Genomic DNA, 16737 nt, shown 5'->3' on the forward strand with positions numbered 1-16737 from the left:
AACGGGTATGGAAAATAGAAGTACTTGGAATGGAGTGGACTGAAATGGAACACAATATAATATAATGTAATATAATATAATAATATAATATGAGGGACAAGGGCGATCACATTATGTGATAAGATAAGATAACTTACATTTAGATGTAGATTCAAATTTAAAAGTAACATTAAAATTGAAATAGAAATAGAAATAGGTGGACACTGAGGAGGTTGGGAAGCACCCAAGCAGAACCGTAAGTGCATTAAAGGACATCCAGAACCCCTAGAGATCCGCCCAATTTTGCGGTGTGATACCATACCGTGTCTTTGAACAACGTCATGAGTTCTTTCAGCTGTGTGGGTGACAGGGAGGTTGCAAGGAATGAGGTCCATGTATCAAAGAATTTCGGCATACACATTTTTAGTTATATTGTTAAATACTAAATACTTTGCAGTATGATACGAGATACATTAGCTGTGAAAAGTTAGTATGGTTTAATGCAAGTTTCTATGTTTTCTTTTATACAGGTTGCCTGAAAACAGTTGTCTTTGCAATGAATACTGGGTTTTCAAAGCTGAAAACCCACATCAGCAACTTACTTTGTGGTCAGCAACAATGAGGTTCCATAGAAAGGCTTCAGTATTAAGAAAGATGTTCTCTACATGCAGTCATGCCCACCCTTCCATTTAAAAAAGGGGGACGGTCAAGGACAAGACACTGAGCACAAGCAGCTGCTGTAAAAATAGTCCACTTGAGCAGTACGTGAAATGCAGGAGACTTAAACACTACAATGTTGAACTGGAATCACGGGGAGCATTGTAAAGTTTAGGCAACACTTCACTTGCAGCTGCTGCAGACGGTTCACCAAAATGACATTTCTAGGCTGCACTTCCCTGCATAGCAGGGCTACTGTAAGAGTGGATTATTTTACAACAGCATATTGACCTTTAAAGTGGCCCTGGCAATATGGGGTTAAAGCTGAACTAAAGGCAGCCTTAGACTGGTAAATTGATACGTTAAGTTCCACTTTAAGGCTTCAATCACACTATAGTGTGAATGTGCATTTAGGAATCCCTGAGGGATGAACATACAAATTCTTTCAACAGCAATCCTAAACATGCCATTTAGAAGCGGCAGTCCACCGGCTCTCCATAAGCGTATGTGATATGATTACATGTGGTTAGGAATAGATCACTATAGTGATAGTGATCTATTCCTAACCACATGCAATCTTATCATATACGATTACATTCGGAGTGCTGGTGGACTGCTGCTTTAAAATGAGGCTGCTGTCACCTGATCATTAACTTAGACGGGTGACAGTGGCCACTTCTGAATGGCATATTTGGGATTTCTGCCTCAGGAATTCAAAGGTTCCTGCTGCAGGGATCCCCAAATTCACATTCACAGTATAGTGTGTTTTGAGCATTAAGGCGGGACTTGACCTACAAATTTACCAGTCTACCAAAACAGTTACTTTAAAGGTTTGACAACTGTGGAGGTTGCCAAAGTGTTTATTTCAGCTCTCAATCAAACTTTCAAGCCCTCAAGTTACTGGTGTCATAGCTGTATAGCTGAACACATGTGCACCACCATTGGAACTGCAATCTAAGTAGTGAAGGATAGGAGAGTGTATTTCTGCTTTAACTTTCTGGTGGCACCTATCATAAATATCCAGTTTGTTTCTGATTCCTGGGCCGCTGCAGGTATACAGTCCATATGGTTGTATGGGAATACATGCTAGCCTGCTGGTTCCTCCCACTGGTTCCTATGTCAATACAGGATATACGAGTGGCAAGGCAACAAGTATTCAACATGCCTAAAGTGTCAGATACCTGCAGCAGCTTGGTAGAAACAGCCCAGCAGACTTTCGACACATGGGCCGCCATAAACAAAAATTCAGCATTGTGCCATACTGGCTTTATGTGTGGGACACATAAAGTGACAGGGTCACTTTATAAGTCCCACAGTTCAAGTCGCAATTCACTTTATGCAGGGTTTAAATAAAAAGTGAGCTCTATTCCATGCTGCCCCCCATCTCTGCAAGTCACACAGAAACAGCAGAAGTATCAAAAGCTGAATTAGCAGAGTGCAATGTCTGTGAATATGTCTCTGTACTACAAAATTCTCTCTCAGACTGTGTTCTTAAAAAAGACCACTAAGAAGGGTATATAGAAGGCTGTAAAATATAGCAGCTTTAAAAAGCACAAATTATGCTACTTATTACTGTCATTTCATGTACTCACCACACATCTCCTTAGCCTTCATACCTCTTGCCCATCAATTGTACTCACAGCAGGAAAGAGAAATAAGCCCTCACTAGGCACCCAAAGAAATTGATGATGTATTAAACTGTATGAGAGTAACCTAAATATGATGGTATCTTGTTATGCTCCATTGTTTTGCCATCAAACAAGTGTTGTTTATGCAGGTGCAGTATTAGTCACCTAGTACAAAATGTAATTTGCCCCCTTCCCGCTCAAATAAAAGTGTTGATTCTTCTATCATGTGATGCCAAATATGTCGGTCTTATCAAAAGGAAGGACATCTCACACACCATCCACTTAAAATGACCATGTCAGCATAGCATCACTTGTAGCCAAAACCATACCTGCTAAGGGACGACGGAATATGCTTGTCATGAAACCAGTGGCGTAACAACCGGGGGTGCGGGGGGGTCACTTGCCCCGGGCGCAAGACTGAGGGGGGGCGCCGTCACGACCCCCGCTAAACGAAGCCATGGCTCCCTCTCCCTGACACGATCACCTGGCTGTCATCGGGCAGCCGCTCGCTCTTCCGAGGCCACTGCTGGCGGCCCTCTACACTGCCTGATTGGAGGGCGCGTCTGCCTGATCCAGCCAGCCAAAAAAAATGTTCTGCCCCGGGCGCCCATAACTCTGGTTACGCCACTGCATGAAACACCACAGCTTTGCTACTTTCTGGCTGCTGCAAATATTTTACTGGTTGGATGGGTCGAATACCTGTATACCCTGCACCCAGTGGTTTCTTATGGCAGCCTATTTATCCTGGAGTAATATATGTGCCAATTGGAGAAACCACAGCATGCATCAGGAGAGCAGGTATTCCATATACCTAAATTGTAGAATAATTGCAATGACTGGGGAGCAGCAAAGATTGTTTCAAGAAGCAGGGAACTGGAAAGGTAAGTATATACCCTCTTCTTTTAGCGTGTGTGGTTTTACTGCTCCATGATATTGTTTTATAGCATTTGTGATACATAAATTGGAAAGGTGAATTAGCAAGCATGTTTTTTTGGTTTATTTTTAGCATCAGCGATCTCATGAAGATTCCACTGCCCTTAAATATAGCTTCTATGAAGTGATAACAGCAGATCACACAGCTTCCTTGGAGTTACACACCCTACAGAAAAGATGCCTTGTTCCAGGCTGGTATTCAACACATTTAGAACGATGGTTAACATACTTCCCACCCTCACAGGTAATATAACAGTGTGAAATTATTGTTGTAAATCTGGTCCAAGGTTTTAATTTATGTTGAAATGGTGTTTCAGAAACTAAATATTTGAATTGCACATATGTAGGGTGAAATAGTGTCAATAATTAAAAAGAATTAAAGTCAAAATAAAAAAGGAAACAAACAAAGAAATTCTCCCCGTTTAACAAAAATAGTACCAATAAAGATGTAGCACTTCTTTTTTAACCTTCTAGTGCATAATCTGTAGAATATATATTGAACAAAGTGCTTCAAACATATTCCATAATATCTTCCTATCTATATAATAAACAAAGTGTTCATGTAGTCTCCTTGTGAAACAGTCTAAATCAGTGTCTTCTTAGAACTCACCCATATCAAAGCACAACACCTCCACCTAAAATCAGAGACTCCTTTCTAATTCTTAGACCCGATGTCAAACAAAATAAATTGTCATAGAGAAAAATTTGAAGTGATGTATACTGAAAATGCCAATTTTTGTCTGGCATCTAAGATTCAAAAATGTCCGACCATGAAAGGGTTAAGAGACAAATTTGCAGATGACCTTGCAGTAGAGGTACAGCAAAATTACATTTTGAGACCGAAACTGAAAATTAAAAAAATCTCAGGCCGAAACCGAAAATTATTTTTTTTCTACCCTTTTTAAAAAAAAAAAAATTTCAATTTCTGTTTTCCTAAACGTTTACATTTTTTAAAATAGTTTATTTATTTTATTAAATATTTTTATTTTTTTACTTTACTGTTGTGGGCTCTGGGGAAATATCAGGGCTCTAAACAGACCCCGGATATTTCCTTTTTTTTTATCATATACATTTTTATTGGTTTCATCACGGAAGACAATCGACAGTACATAACATAACAGTATTCGATGCGAAGACCGTAATATTGACAAAAGAACATGTGTTATCAGATGTTACATATGGGTTATAGATCTGGTAATGGGTGGTCATAGATCGAAATCTATCCTTTCGACGGGATATCTAATGTGGATACACAGTGGACCATGAGAAAAAGGAGAACATACATATTATATACTGCATCATATTATATATGTATCATATATATACTGCATTTGATCATATGGCATGTTAACCATGTTAGATATCAGATAGATGGAAGAGTCAGCCAGTATGTCCCCCCTGAGGAATGCAGAGTAGGAGATGCTCAGGACTCGCTTCCATATAGCCGTAGGAGTACCAAAATCTATAACATACCAGAGAATGAGGGTCGCTAGGTTTTGTCTAACTTTGTCTGTAGCCAGCCAGTTAGATTCCCAGGTAACGGCACTGCCGAACACAGACAAGACAACACAAGGTGGAGGGGACACACAACTAGAAGAGAGGATCAGAGGGTGGTTGGTGGGTCAGGCGCTAGAGAAGGGGGGGGGGTAAGAGAGGAAGAAAATAAGAAAAAGTGGGTCGGTCTGTACACAGGCGCAAGGGGATCGTGTATAAGGATGGGGTGGCAGAGTAGTTTAAAGAGAGCATAGGCGTCGGGGGGGGTGCCCGGGGCCAAAAAATTGTCTATCCACGGGGACCAGGTATTTTCAAATTTGATCATTTTATCTTCAATTTGTGCAGTCCGTTTTTCAAGCGTCATAATCTAATTGACATGATTTATAACACTGGTTAGGCTTAGTGAGGATGTTAGCCAATTCTTCGCTATCTCCCTTTTGGTTGAGGTGCAGATATGCATGGAAAGTTTGAACTGAGTGCGAGAGAGACCCTCTGGCCTGCAGTTGAGTAGTGCAAAATAGGGGTCCCTGAGTAGGGGCACCGAGAATAGAGATGAGGGGGTATTGAAGATTAGATCCCAGAGGTCAGAGACTTGTGGGCAGGTCCACCAGATGTGGAAGAACGTGCCTTGGTCGGGAAAGCCCCGAAAGCAGTTAGGGGAGCAATCGGGGTTAAAGATAGCCACTCTAGCAGGTACCGGATACCAGGTACCAGCGCATGAGTACCTTATAGTTAATCTCCAGCATGCCTGCACATCTTGAACTACTCCTAGTGTTATCCCAGGATTGTTCCCAGATTTCATCAGCAATTGTCGTCTCAAGATCTTTGTCCCATTGTGTCACATAAGAAGGGGGGGGCCTATCTGTAGGGGAGACTAGTATGGCGTAGAGAAGAGATATAAGTCCAGGTCTATGTGGGTCGTCGCGGCAGATTTTCTTAAAGGGGGTCAACAATCGGGGGCCTCTTTGATTTTGTGTTTATATAGTGATATAGTTTTTGATTTGTAGGTATCTGAATATTTCTGTGTTCGGGATTTGTTTATGTTCCTGTAGGTGCGGGAAGGGTGTCACTCCTGAGTCAGATTGTAGTTGTCAGAAGTAAGTAAGATTTTGTTCGGTCCAAGCCTTGAAGCTTGATGGGTTGTTTAAAGTGGGGACGAAAGAAGGGTTATCAAGTATGGACATGAGCGGTAGATGTGGCGAAAGAAGACTATATTGTGTTTTAATGGAGTCCCAAAGTCTGAGGGAGTGAGAAGTTATGGGATTTGAGATGGAGGGCCTCTGCTTCGGGGCTAGCCATAATAGGCTGGCCACCGATGCAGGCTTCACTAGGGTGCTTTCCAAGGCCACCCATGCGGGGCTTCAAACACCAGTATTTTAATGTCGTCATTGAGTAGGGAGATCGGTCGGTAATTGGAGGGATTAGTGTGGTCTGAGGAGGGTTTGGGTATCATGCAAATCGAGGCAGTAAGGGAGTCAGGGCCCCAGGATCCGCCTCCACGGAGGGAATTAAACGTTTCCGTCAGTATGGGAGTTATGAGATCTTTGAAGGCAACATAGTAGGCTGCCGTAAAACCGTCCACCCCCGGTCTCTTGCCACGGGGTAGTGATTTGAGTACTAGGTGAACTTCTTGCTCTGTGATGGGTTCCTCAAAGGAGGCTATTTGGGAGGACGTGAGAGAGGGGAGGTCCAGGTCTTTAAAGAATCGGTCAGCTCGGTCTATAGAGAAATTATCTTGGGAGGCGTACAGGTCTAAGAGGTGTTGCTGGAATATGTCAAGGACTTTGGTTGGAATACTAGTATGAGATCCTGCAGGGGTTCGTAGTCTGACAGGTTTAAATGTCGGGTCTAAACGCCTTAGTCTGGAGGCTAGGAGAGAATCTGCTTTGTTGCTTTTAAGGTAGAATTTATGTGCAGTACGGTGAAGTTGTTTGGTGGCATGATCGGTGAGTAGAAGATTCAAGGCTTGACAGGGCGATTCTAAAGCAGTTTTATTAGCTGGAGAGGGATCCAATAAGAAAGTGAAAGAGCTTTCGTTGAATTCTCTCTCAAGAGAGTTTAGTTGTCGCAGTCTTTCCCTCTTACGTTGAGAAGACAATTGAATGATCCGACCTCTTAGGACTGGCTTATGAGCCTCCCAAAGGAGGACAGGAGAGATTTCAGGGGTGCGATTAAGTTGGAAATAGTCCGAGAGGTAGGATTCAAGCAGGATCTTGGTGGCAGGGTCAGTGAGAAGGGAGTCATTCAATGTCCAGGTCGGTGAGTTGGGGGTGGGGTGTAAGGCAGGGAGAATCATGGTGACTGCTGAATGATCAGACCATGGGATCGGCAGGATGCGGGAGTGGAGGATGTGGGGCGTCAGGATGGTGGAGGCAAAAATATGATCGATTCTGGAGTGGACAGCATGGGGGTGGGAATAATGTGTGTAGTCAGTCTTATTAGGGTTAATTTCTCTCCAGCAATCCACTAGTGAGTAGGAGGATATTAAATCTCTAAAGGGCCGTGCCATGTGCAAGCAGGCTGGAGAAGTTCTGGACTTATCTCGATGCGGGTACAGTACCATCTTGGAATCCCCACACATGATGACTGCGCCCGTCGAGCGGGTGTGTATCTGTTCCAAAAGATCCCGTAAGAAGTCTAGTTGGTTCACATTGGGAGCATCGTATGAGATAAATGTAATCTCTTGATCATCTAGGAGACCCGTGAGGATCAGGTAGCGACCCTGAGGGTCCCGGGTCTCCGAGTGACACGTGAAATTGGCTGATCTGCGGAAGCCGATCAGGACCCCTCTCTTTTTGCATGAGTCATTGGCCATGTATATCTGAGGAAATTGGGCACTGAAGTATTTGGGGCAGGATGTTTTGGAGAAATGGGTTTCCTGAAGAAAGATTACGTTTGCATGGGAGGATTGTAAAAATCTGAAGGCTCGCGTCCTCTTGTTAGGGGAGTTGAGGCCCTGTACATTCAGGCTCAGTATTTTAAGAGACATAATGGAGTAAACGTTGGTTGTGTTTAAGGTACTCACCCAGCCTAAGATCAGGTAGCGACCCTGAGGGTCCCGGGTCTCCGAGTGACACGTGAAATTGGCTGATCTGCGGAAGCCGATCAGGACCCCTCTCTTTTTGCATGAGTCATTGGCCATGTATATCTGAGGAAATTGGGCACTGAAGTATTTGGGGCAGGATGTTTTGGAGAAATGGGTTTCCTGAAGAAAGATTACGTTTGCATGGGAGGATTGTAAAAATCTGAAGGCTCGCGTCCTCTTGTTAGGGGAGTTGAGGCCCTGTACATTCAGGCTCAGTATTTTAAGAGACATAATGGAGTAAACGTTGGTTGTGTTTAAGGTACTCACCCAGCCTAGATGCCCGAGGGATCATAGTTTTTGTCGATGTCACCCGTGCACAGCTTAATCTAGAGCTTGACTGCTGGACCCAAGAGGAGAGAAAAGGGGGAGAAGAGATGGGAAAACAAGAGGGGAGGGGATACACAGGACAAGACAGATTAAACATCAAAACATACACAAGAACCGGCAGTGGATAAAATCCACAACACACTCGGAACATTGGGTGGAAGGAACCTAAATGTCTCGTTCCACCCAAGGTGTCCAAATTATGGGGAGCACAGTGACGCACTCACCCAGGCAAAGTTATCTATGAAGGAAAACAAATTGGGAGTTCACCCGAACCATAAACCCGTCAAGGGGACTATTAGTACAAAGTAGTGCAACCTAAAAGAGGCATCTGATGTTGCAACAGGGTGTGAGCAGTAGCAATGGGATGAGAGGGAGGCTAGTTGAGGAGGCTGTGGAAATTGCGGTCCTATGTCGAGTGGCGGTAAGACAGCAAGTGACAGCGGTTATTACTCCCTAGAGGTGTTCAGTGCAACCCTTGGGAGAGGATAGCCATAGTGCACATGTAGGGATCAGAGATATAGGGCAGGAATAGTGGAGGAAGGGAGGAACCCCAATTAGTTCGGAGGGGTTAGTAAGAGAGAGGGGCACCTCAATCAGCTAAGATGGAAACGGGTGATAGCTAGGCCTCATCCCACTGGTACTGCGTAGACCGAAAGCTTGGACAACATACTAACTAATGCATAACACAGTAGAACATCAGCAAAAAGGATATGACATGAGATAATCAACAGTTGCTGTATATGTGTAGTATAGTGGAGTTGGTGCAGAAGTGCAACTGGGAGGATTAATGGACCGGTGAGGAGCTCCGTTGCAGTGAGGGGAGAACTGTTCCATCCAAAGATAAAAGACAACTTGGGGATAGTTAGTGCTGTGGCCTTGACCGAGCGGTGAGGCAGTCCACAATAAGGTTAGGAGACCTGAGGTCGAGGAGCATCGGACATAACTTGATGCATCAAGGGAGGCAGTCTCTCGAAGTTGAAAAAAGTCTCACAAGGACCACAAGCGGAACTAAAGCCACAACAGGTGACTCCATCTTGTAACGTGGTCCGCTTCAAACGGCAGCAAGGAGCAGGGTATCCGCCACCCCATCTGGCGGGAGAAACGGTAGAACCAACCCTGGAAGGGATGCATTACAACTTAGTTCAGCGTGGTGGGGGGGTTTTGGTGGTTATTTTGACTGCTGGGTGGTGCGATTCACCCGAGTTGTTTTGGTCTGAGTCGCTCCTGGACCGCTTGGAGGAAAGAGCAGCAGAGTGTCGGGGATCTGGACTCATAGGTTGTGGATCTGCCAGGTCTGCCAATTTGTGTTCAGTCTCCTCTAGAGCGGTGCATGTATGGTGTTTACCTCCGTGGGAGAACAGCAGCCGGAAGGGAAATCCCCATTTGTACTGAATGTGGTGTCTGGTAAGGACATCAAGACCGGGGCGTAGAGACCTCCTTTTGGCTATAGTGGAAGGGGCCAGATCCGCGAACAACTGGTACTCATGACCTTGGAATGAAAGCGGGCCTTGCTGCGCTTTGGTTCTGGCGGTAGTAGCTAAGGCTTCTTTGGTGCGGTAAAAATGTAGTTTGGCCAGGATGTCTCGAGGGGGTCCCTCGGGGCGTCTGCGGTTCAGGGTCCGGTGGGTCCTCTCTATCTCCAGTCGTTCCAGAGGGATGTCAGGGGCCAACTCTTGGAAGAGTTTTCCTCACGGAGGGATTCCATATCTCCCGCAAATGTGGATATGTCTGTCTTTAGATCGTCACACCTGTCTTCCAATGCAGCAGTGCGGTGGCCTATGTCCCTTATTTCTTTAAGGAGCTTGTCAGTTATTTGCTTTGAGGTGGATTGAAGCACTTTCTGAAGCATGGTATCAAAGCGCTGTAAGAGGGCTGTTTGGGATCTTTTGCGGGAGCGGTCTCCGTCATGGCTATCAAGATCTCCCTCATCCATGTCACTACTGGACACTGGGGCTGTGCGAGCTGTTACCTCATGCGTGTGGGCCGCGGGCGCCATCTTGGCCGGGGCTCGGGCCATCGCTTCTTGGATGGGCTGTTGTTTCCCCTTCTGAGGGTGCTGGGGTGTCTTGGACGACATGGTCCAATGAATGACGGGCGAGGGGGGTGAACTCCTGCGCTACAAGCTGGATTGCCTGGGTGAGCTGCGGAGCCGTCTCAGAAGGCTTCCTTCATCGGCAGCTGCGCGCATGCGCCCCCGATATTTCCTTTTTACAATAGAAAAAGAGATTGAGGACACAGAGTCCTCAATCTCTTTTTCTGCAGCCCCAGCACTGAATGAACAGGAATCCTGTATACTGAATGTTTCTGTTCATTCATAACTTGTGGATATAGTATGAGTTACTATGTCCACAATCATGAATGTAGATCACTCCCTTTTCATTCATAAATGGTACATAGTATGTCACACTATGTCCAGTTATTTACAAACATTCAGCGATCACTGATCGCTGAATGTTTGCATACCGCTCTCCGCCCTGGATTGGCTGTCAAAGGATGCTAAGTGGGCAGTGCGTGGAGGAGAGCTCAGGCTCATTTGACAGCTAACTCCTCCTCACTGCCGGCTCGGCCTCCTGTAACAGCTTACAGCTGTCTCTGCCCTCACACCGCTCTCCATCCTGATTGGTCAAAGGAGACTGAGCAGGGTGGGGCAGGAGGAGAGCTCAGCCTCCTGTGACATGGACGATGGCTGCGCTCTCATCCCTGCCCCGCTCGGCCTCCTGACAGTTTCTCTCCTACATGCTAGATGCTGCTCTGTGCCAAAAGGGACACAGAGCAGCGCCGAGCTGGGAGAAGAGAAACTATGGATGCACCGCAATCACGGCCGAAAGATGGCACTTTCATCATTTTGCCAAACATGCCATTTTCGGCCGATATGTTTCAGTGACCAAAATTTCAGTGCATCCCTACCTTGCAGTATAGGAAAAGTTATGTTTGATCAGAGCAGAGAATATGATGTCACAGCTTCTAATGATTAACAGTGACCAATTACAGCCTATTTCTTCATATGTTGGTTTTGCTGTTGATAAAAAGAAAGTAATGTAACATAATGTACAGGGGAACAAAGTTACAGCAAGTAATTTACACTTTCTCCATATCAGTGATATTTTTCAAATGTTACTTTTCTGCTGAAAATGAAAATTCCATTACTGCTTTAATGAAATTATAATGTAGTTATATCCACAGGGAACATTATTGTATTATAACATGCATTATTTCCCAGTAATAAGGGAATGGCATTCAATGTCTGAAGCATTATAATAGCCAGTTAACAGTTACAAATATAGTTTATTGAAAACGGAGGGGAAAGGGAGTTGTTGCCTGCGATGGAAGTGTGAATTCGCACCTTGCCTTGGCTCCCACTTATTAGCCTTTTTTCGCCATTCTACAAGTTCTGGGATGAGGAATTTTCCCACCTGATGGTCACCCCTCTCTATAGGGAAACACCAAAGAAGCAAGGAGCAACAAACTCCAATAAAGTTCCATCTACAAGTCTGCATAAATTCCTCTCTAGAGCTGTGGACACACTGGAGGCCTCTAAGATGGCACCACTCCCCACCAATGACTCTATATGCGCTTAGACCGGCCAGAACAGACCAACAACATCTCTACCTTCCAACAGTTTTTTTGTGGCATAGATGACCTGTGGTTTTATAATAAAAAACCTCCCCACATGAGAGGACATCAGATCCATGGCAAAGTTGATTGAAGGAATGAAAAGTACAGGAGGCTGTAAGTGCGCTGGAACAGAGAGTGCTATCTCCTGAAACTGCAATTGTCGATGACTCCAGAGACCTGAAAGATCTCTAATCCCTAAGACACAGCCAAATAGTGATAATTGAAGCTGTTAGCTCCCAGCCAGAATATGCCCCATATTGTGAACCTGATAGAGGTTTCTAGACTGGCTGTTACCATTACTTTCCACTGTGCTGCCTCTGAGAGCCCTGACAAGAACAAGGCCTCCCCCTATTTACGCGTGCATTCCTGAACTCCATCAAAATATGCCATCAGGGATGTTGCTAGTTTATATGTAATCTAGCCACCTCATGCACTTTATTATACACGATGTTCATATCTGTTGCTTACTTGCTTTTGTTTCTTAGGCAGTTTTCTATTTTGTAACTCCATTAATACCAACTGCTCATCTGGCTCACCTAATGTGCACTATTCTCAAAGTACCATTTTTATTGAAACTATATTGATTCATATGTTGGAGCTGGGGTTGATGGTGGTTATGCTAGGGGCAGCTGCATTCATGAAGGCAGTTCTTCAATGCTACCTTACTCAATATATAACTGGGGCTGCTATTGGTTAGTGGGACTCCCGACAGCCTAATGCTCTTCTTTTGGAGTAATAATAATTTAGGTTGTCTTTGTTTGCTTACCTTGTTACAATGTCAAAGTCACTTCCCCATTAGGCTGACCCACTGAGCATTATTAATTTTTCATTCACTTTATGCCTGAATAATGACAAAAGTTAATTCTGGGGAGGTGCAGGTATGCACCTGCAAAATTTGTGAAGACTTATACTATTGATACCCAAATTGGCATCTCTTGTTGCTGACTCAGTCACCGACAACCATATTTTACCTGTTGGGGACCACCTCCACTGTCTTTTAGGGCTTGTTCACACCAAATGCAGACCAGATCTGCATGTGTTTCTGCACACGCAGTGCAGTGGGTTGTGCCGCGTTTTTTGATGCGTTCCGGGCCGTTTTTGGTTAAAAAAGGTTTAGTTTAAAATGGGCTTTCCAGGGCGTTTGCATGCATTTTGATGCGTTTGCATGCGTTCCAGATCAGGTAAAATAGGGCTTGCTTCAGTTTTTTTTCATGCTCTGGAACTGAACGCTGCGGTGTGAACTAGAGCCCAAAATACCATTGGAATACATTGGACACAGTTTTTATCCTGTCTGTAACTGCTCTGCTCCTGGAATGCGCTTGGTGTGAACAAGGCCTTAGCTGGTTAATACTGTTTCTCCTTCTCTCCCTAAAGTCCACAAACATACAGTTTAACACCTATCAAGTCTTCCTCAATCCAGTACATAGACATCCTAAACTAACTAGTTGTGACAAGAGTCTGAAGGTTAAGTAAATGAGACTCAAACTCCCATGTACCATTTCTCCCCACATAGGCTGAATAAAGGTCACTAGTTAACCTACAGCTAGGTGCTAGTCCTCTACCCTCATATTCCTATCGTAGTCCTATACCTGACCCTTCCTTTATACCCAGGAACCTCTCTTTCTCCCCTTCTTCACCCTCCACGACTACCCCACTCATCTTTCAGGACCTATCTTTGTTTTTTTCTTTTTTTAAATCAGATAGTTTTTATTGATTGATTTTACACATTTTACACGTACAGTAGACAAACACAAAAACAAAAACAAAAAAAGAAACCAAAAACAAAAACCCAGTAGCAAGCCAGCAGACAAATAATCCAAGAGGGGGAGGGAGGGAAGGGGAGCATAATGTCATGCAGATAGTGAAATTCGACAAGAACATGCTGACCACTTGTGTGGGCTTATGTTGAGCATAAACTAAACCAAGCCCCCCAAGAGACATAAAACCCATAAACCACTGTGCGAAGAACCGACACCCCCTGCTGCGAACACATGACTACATGCAATAGAAGCCAAGACTAGACTGTATGTATCCACCGTGAGAATGCGTGCAAGCCGGTTAATCAGAGAGGTCATGACCCCTGTACGTCAGCCAGTCGTCCCAAATAGAGTGGAACTTAGGCAAGGTACCCCTCTGTTTAAAAGTAACCCTCTCGTACGCTACCATCCTATCCAGTTCAGCTACCCACGAGTTCAATGTAGGAGGTGACGGGGAGATCCATTTACGAACCACCATCCTGGTTGCGGTAAACTTCAATGCTACCTTACTCAATATATAACTGGGGCTGCTATTGGTTAGTGGGACTCCCGACAGCCTAATGCTCTTCTTTTGGAGTAATAATAATTTAGGTTGTCTTTGTTTGCTTACCTTGTTACAATGTCAAAGTCACTTCCCCATTAGGCTGACCCACTGAGCATTATTAATTTTTCATTCACTTTATGCCTGAATAATGACAAAAGTTAATTCTGGGGAGGTGCAGGTATGCACCTGCAAAATTTGTGAAGACTTATACTATTGATACCCAAATTGGCATCTCTTGTTGCTGACTCAGTCACCGACAACCATATTTTACCTGTTGGGGACCACCTCCACTGTCTTTTAGGGCTTGTTCACACCAAATGCAGACCAGATCTGCATGTGTTTCTGCACACGCAGTGCAGTGGGTTGTGCCGCGTTTTTTGATGCGTTCCGGGCCGTTTTTGGTTAAAAAAGGTTTAGTTTAAAATGGGCTTTCCAGGGCGTTTGCATGCATTTTGATGCGTTTGCATGCGTTCCAGATCAGGTAAAATAGGGCTTGCTTCAGTTTTTTTTCATGCTCTGGAACTGAACGCTGCGGTGTGAACTAGAGCCCAAAATACCATTGGAATACATTGGACACAGTTTTTATCCTGTCTGTAACTGCTCTGCTCCTGGAATGCGCTTGGTGTGAACAAGGCCTTAGCTGGTTAATACTGTTTCTCCTTCTCTCCCTAAAGTCCACAAACATACAGTTTAACACCTATCAAGTCTTCCTCAATCCAGTACATAGACATCCTAAACTAACTAGTTGTGACAAGAGTCTGAAGGTTAAGTAAATGAGACTCAAACTCCCATGTACCATTTCTCCCCACATAGGCTGAATAAAGGTCACTAGTTAACCTACAGCTAGGTGCTAGTCCTCTACCCTCATATTCCTATCGTAGTCCTATACCTGACCCTTCCTTTATACCCAGGAACCTCTCTTTCTCCCCTTCTTCACCCTCCACGACTACCCCACTCATCTTTCAGGACCTATCTTTGTTTTTTTCTTTTTTTAAATCAGATAGTTTTTATTGATTGATTTTACACATTTTACACGTACAGTAGACAAACACAAAAACAAAAACAAAAAAAGAAACCAAAAACAAAAACCCAGTAGAAAGCCAGCAGACAAATAATCCAAGAGGGGGAGGGAGGGAAGGGGAGCATAATGTCATGCAGATAGTGAAATTCGACAAGAACATGCTGACCACTTGTGTGGGCTTATGTTGAGCATAAACTAAACCAAGCCCCCCAAGAGACATAAAACCCATAAACCACTGTGCGAAGAACCGACACCCCCTGCTGCGAACACATGACTACATGCAATAGAAGCCAAGACTAGACTGTATGTATCCACCGTGAGAATGCGTGCAAGCCGGTTAATCAGAGAGGTCATGACCCCTGTACGTCAGCCAGTCGTCCCAAATAGAGTGGAACTTAGGCAAGGTACCCCTCTGTTTAAAACTACCCCTCTCGTACGCTACCATCCTATCCAGTTCAGCTACCCACGAGTTCAATGTAGGAGGTGACGGGGAGATCCATTTACGAACCACCATCCTGGTTGCGGTATCTTTGTTTTTTTCTGATGGGGACAAACCCCCTCCCTCTGCTCACCACTGATAGCCTCAACAGTTCAGCTACCCACGAGTTCAATGTAGGAGGTGACGGGGAGATCCATTTACGAACCACCATCCTGGTTGCGGTATCTTTGTTTTTTTCTGATGGGGACAAACCCCCTCCCTCTGCTCACCACTGATAGCCTCAATGTCAGGGGCCTGAACACCCCTGTGAAAAAAGATTACTTCTATGTAATTTCGACAGGAAAGTTGATATATAAGAAAAGACAAGATCCCTAAATTGACTAACAAATGGTTTCCCCCTTGCAACCACAGCAACTTGAAGAGCTTGAAATTATGATACTCGAAGAGGACTTCGATATAGTGGGTATATTGGAGACCTGGCTAGACGGCACACATGATTGGGCTACTAATATAGAGGGGTATAACCTATTCAGGAGGGACAGATGTGGTAGAAGGGGGGGTGGGGTTGCATTTACGTTAAAAACTATCTAAATATGCATATAAGGGACGATATCACGTCAAACAGTGGAGAAGATGTGGAGACCTTATGGCTAGAGCTCGATATGGCGGACCCTAGCCGTAAACTTATTGTGGGTATTTGCTATAAGCCTCCGAATATAGGGGAGGAGGGGGAAGCAAATCCACACTCCCAAATAGAAATAGCTGGGAGGGAGGGCAATGTAGTCATGATGGGCGACTTCAATTACCCGGACATCAATTGGGCTGACGGTACCTCAGGATCGACAAAGGCGGGCCGATTTCTGAACTTGTTGCGAGACAATTTCTTGGAACAGATGGTGGAGGTTGCAACTAGGAAAAATGCCATCTTAGATTTAATAATTACTTATAATGGGGAATTAATCGAGGATATTGTAATTGGGGAGACACTGGGTAGTAGTGATCACAATGTGATTACTTTCAATATTAAATACAGGAAAGGAAAGAGGGCGGGACGGACAAGAACCCTTAATTTCAGAAGGGCAAACAAAAATTTGGGGGTCATTGTAGACCACAAACTGAATGGTAGCTTGCAGTGCCAAGCTGCGGTAAACAAAGCTAGCAGGGTCTTGTCCTGTATTAAGAAGGGGATGTATTGCAGGGACAAGTCTATAATTGTGCCTCTATATAGATCGTTGGTTTGGCCACATCTGGAGTACGC

The 16737-nt window shown here is 44.5% G+C and overlaps 1 protein-coding gene across 3 annotated transcripts in view; it reads left to right on the forward strand.

The window, feature by feature from the left end:
• The window catches only part of LOC108792206 (bifunctional heparan sulfate N-deacetylase/N-sulfotransferase 4), a 278647-nt gene that overhangs the window by 241993 nt on the left and 19917 nt on the right, over positions 1-16737 (forward strand). For all 3 annotated transcript variants that reach the window (XR_001941547.1, XR_001941548.1, XM_018562927.1), the window contains one exon: positions 3271-3441. Coding sequence is in view for 1 of the 3 variants with exons in the window: in XM_018562927.1 (XP_018418429.1) it covers positions 3271-3441 (171 nt within the window). In the remaining 2 variants the exon portion in view is untranslated. The remainder of the gene's footprint in view (positions 1-3270; positions 3442-16737) is intronic.

The sequence above is a fragment of the Nanorana parkeri genome, unplaced genomic scaffold, assembly GCF_000935625.1.
Source record: "Nanorana parkeri isolate BGI_ZX_2015 unplaced genomic scaffold, ASM93562v1 scaffold613, whole genome shotgun sequence".
Classification (NCBI taxonomy): Eukaryota; Metazoa; Chordata; class Amphibia; order Anura; family Dicroglossidae; genus Nanorana; species Nanorana parkeri.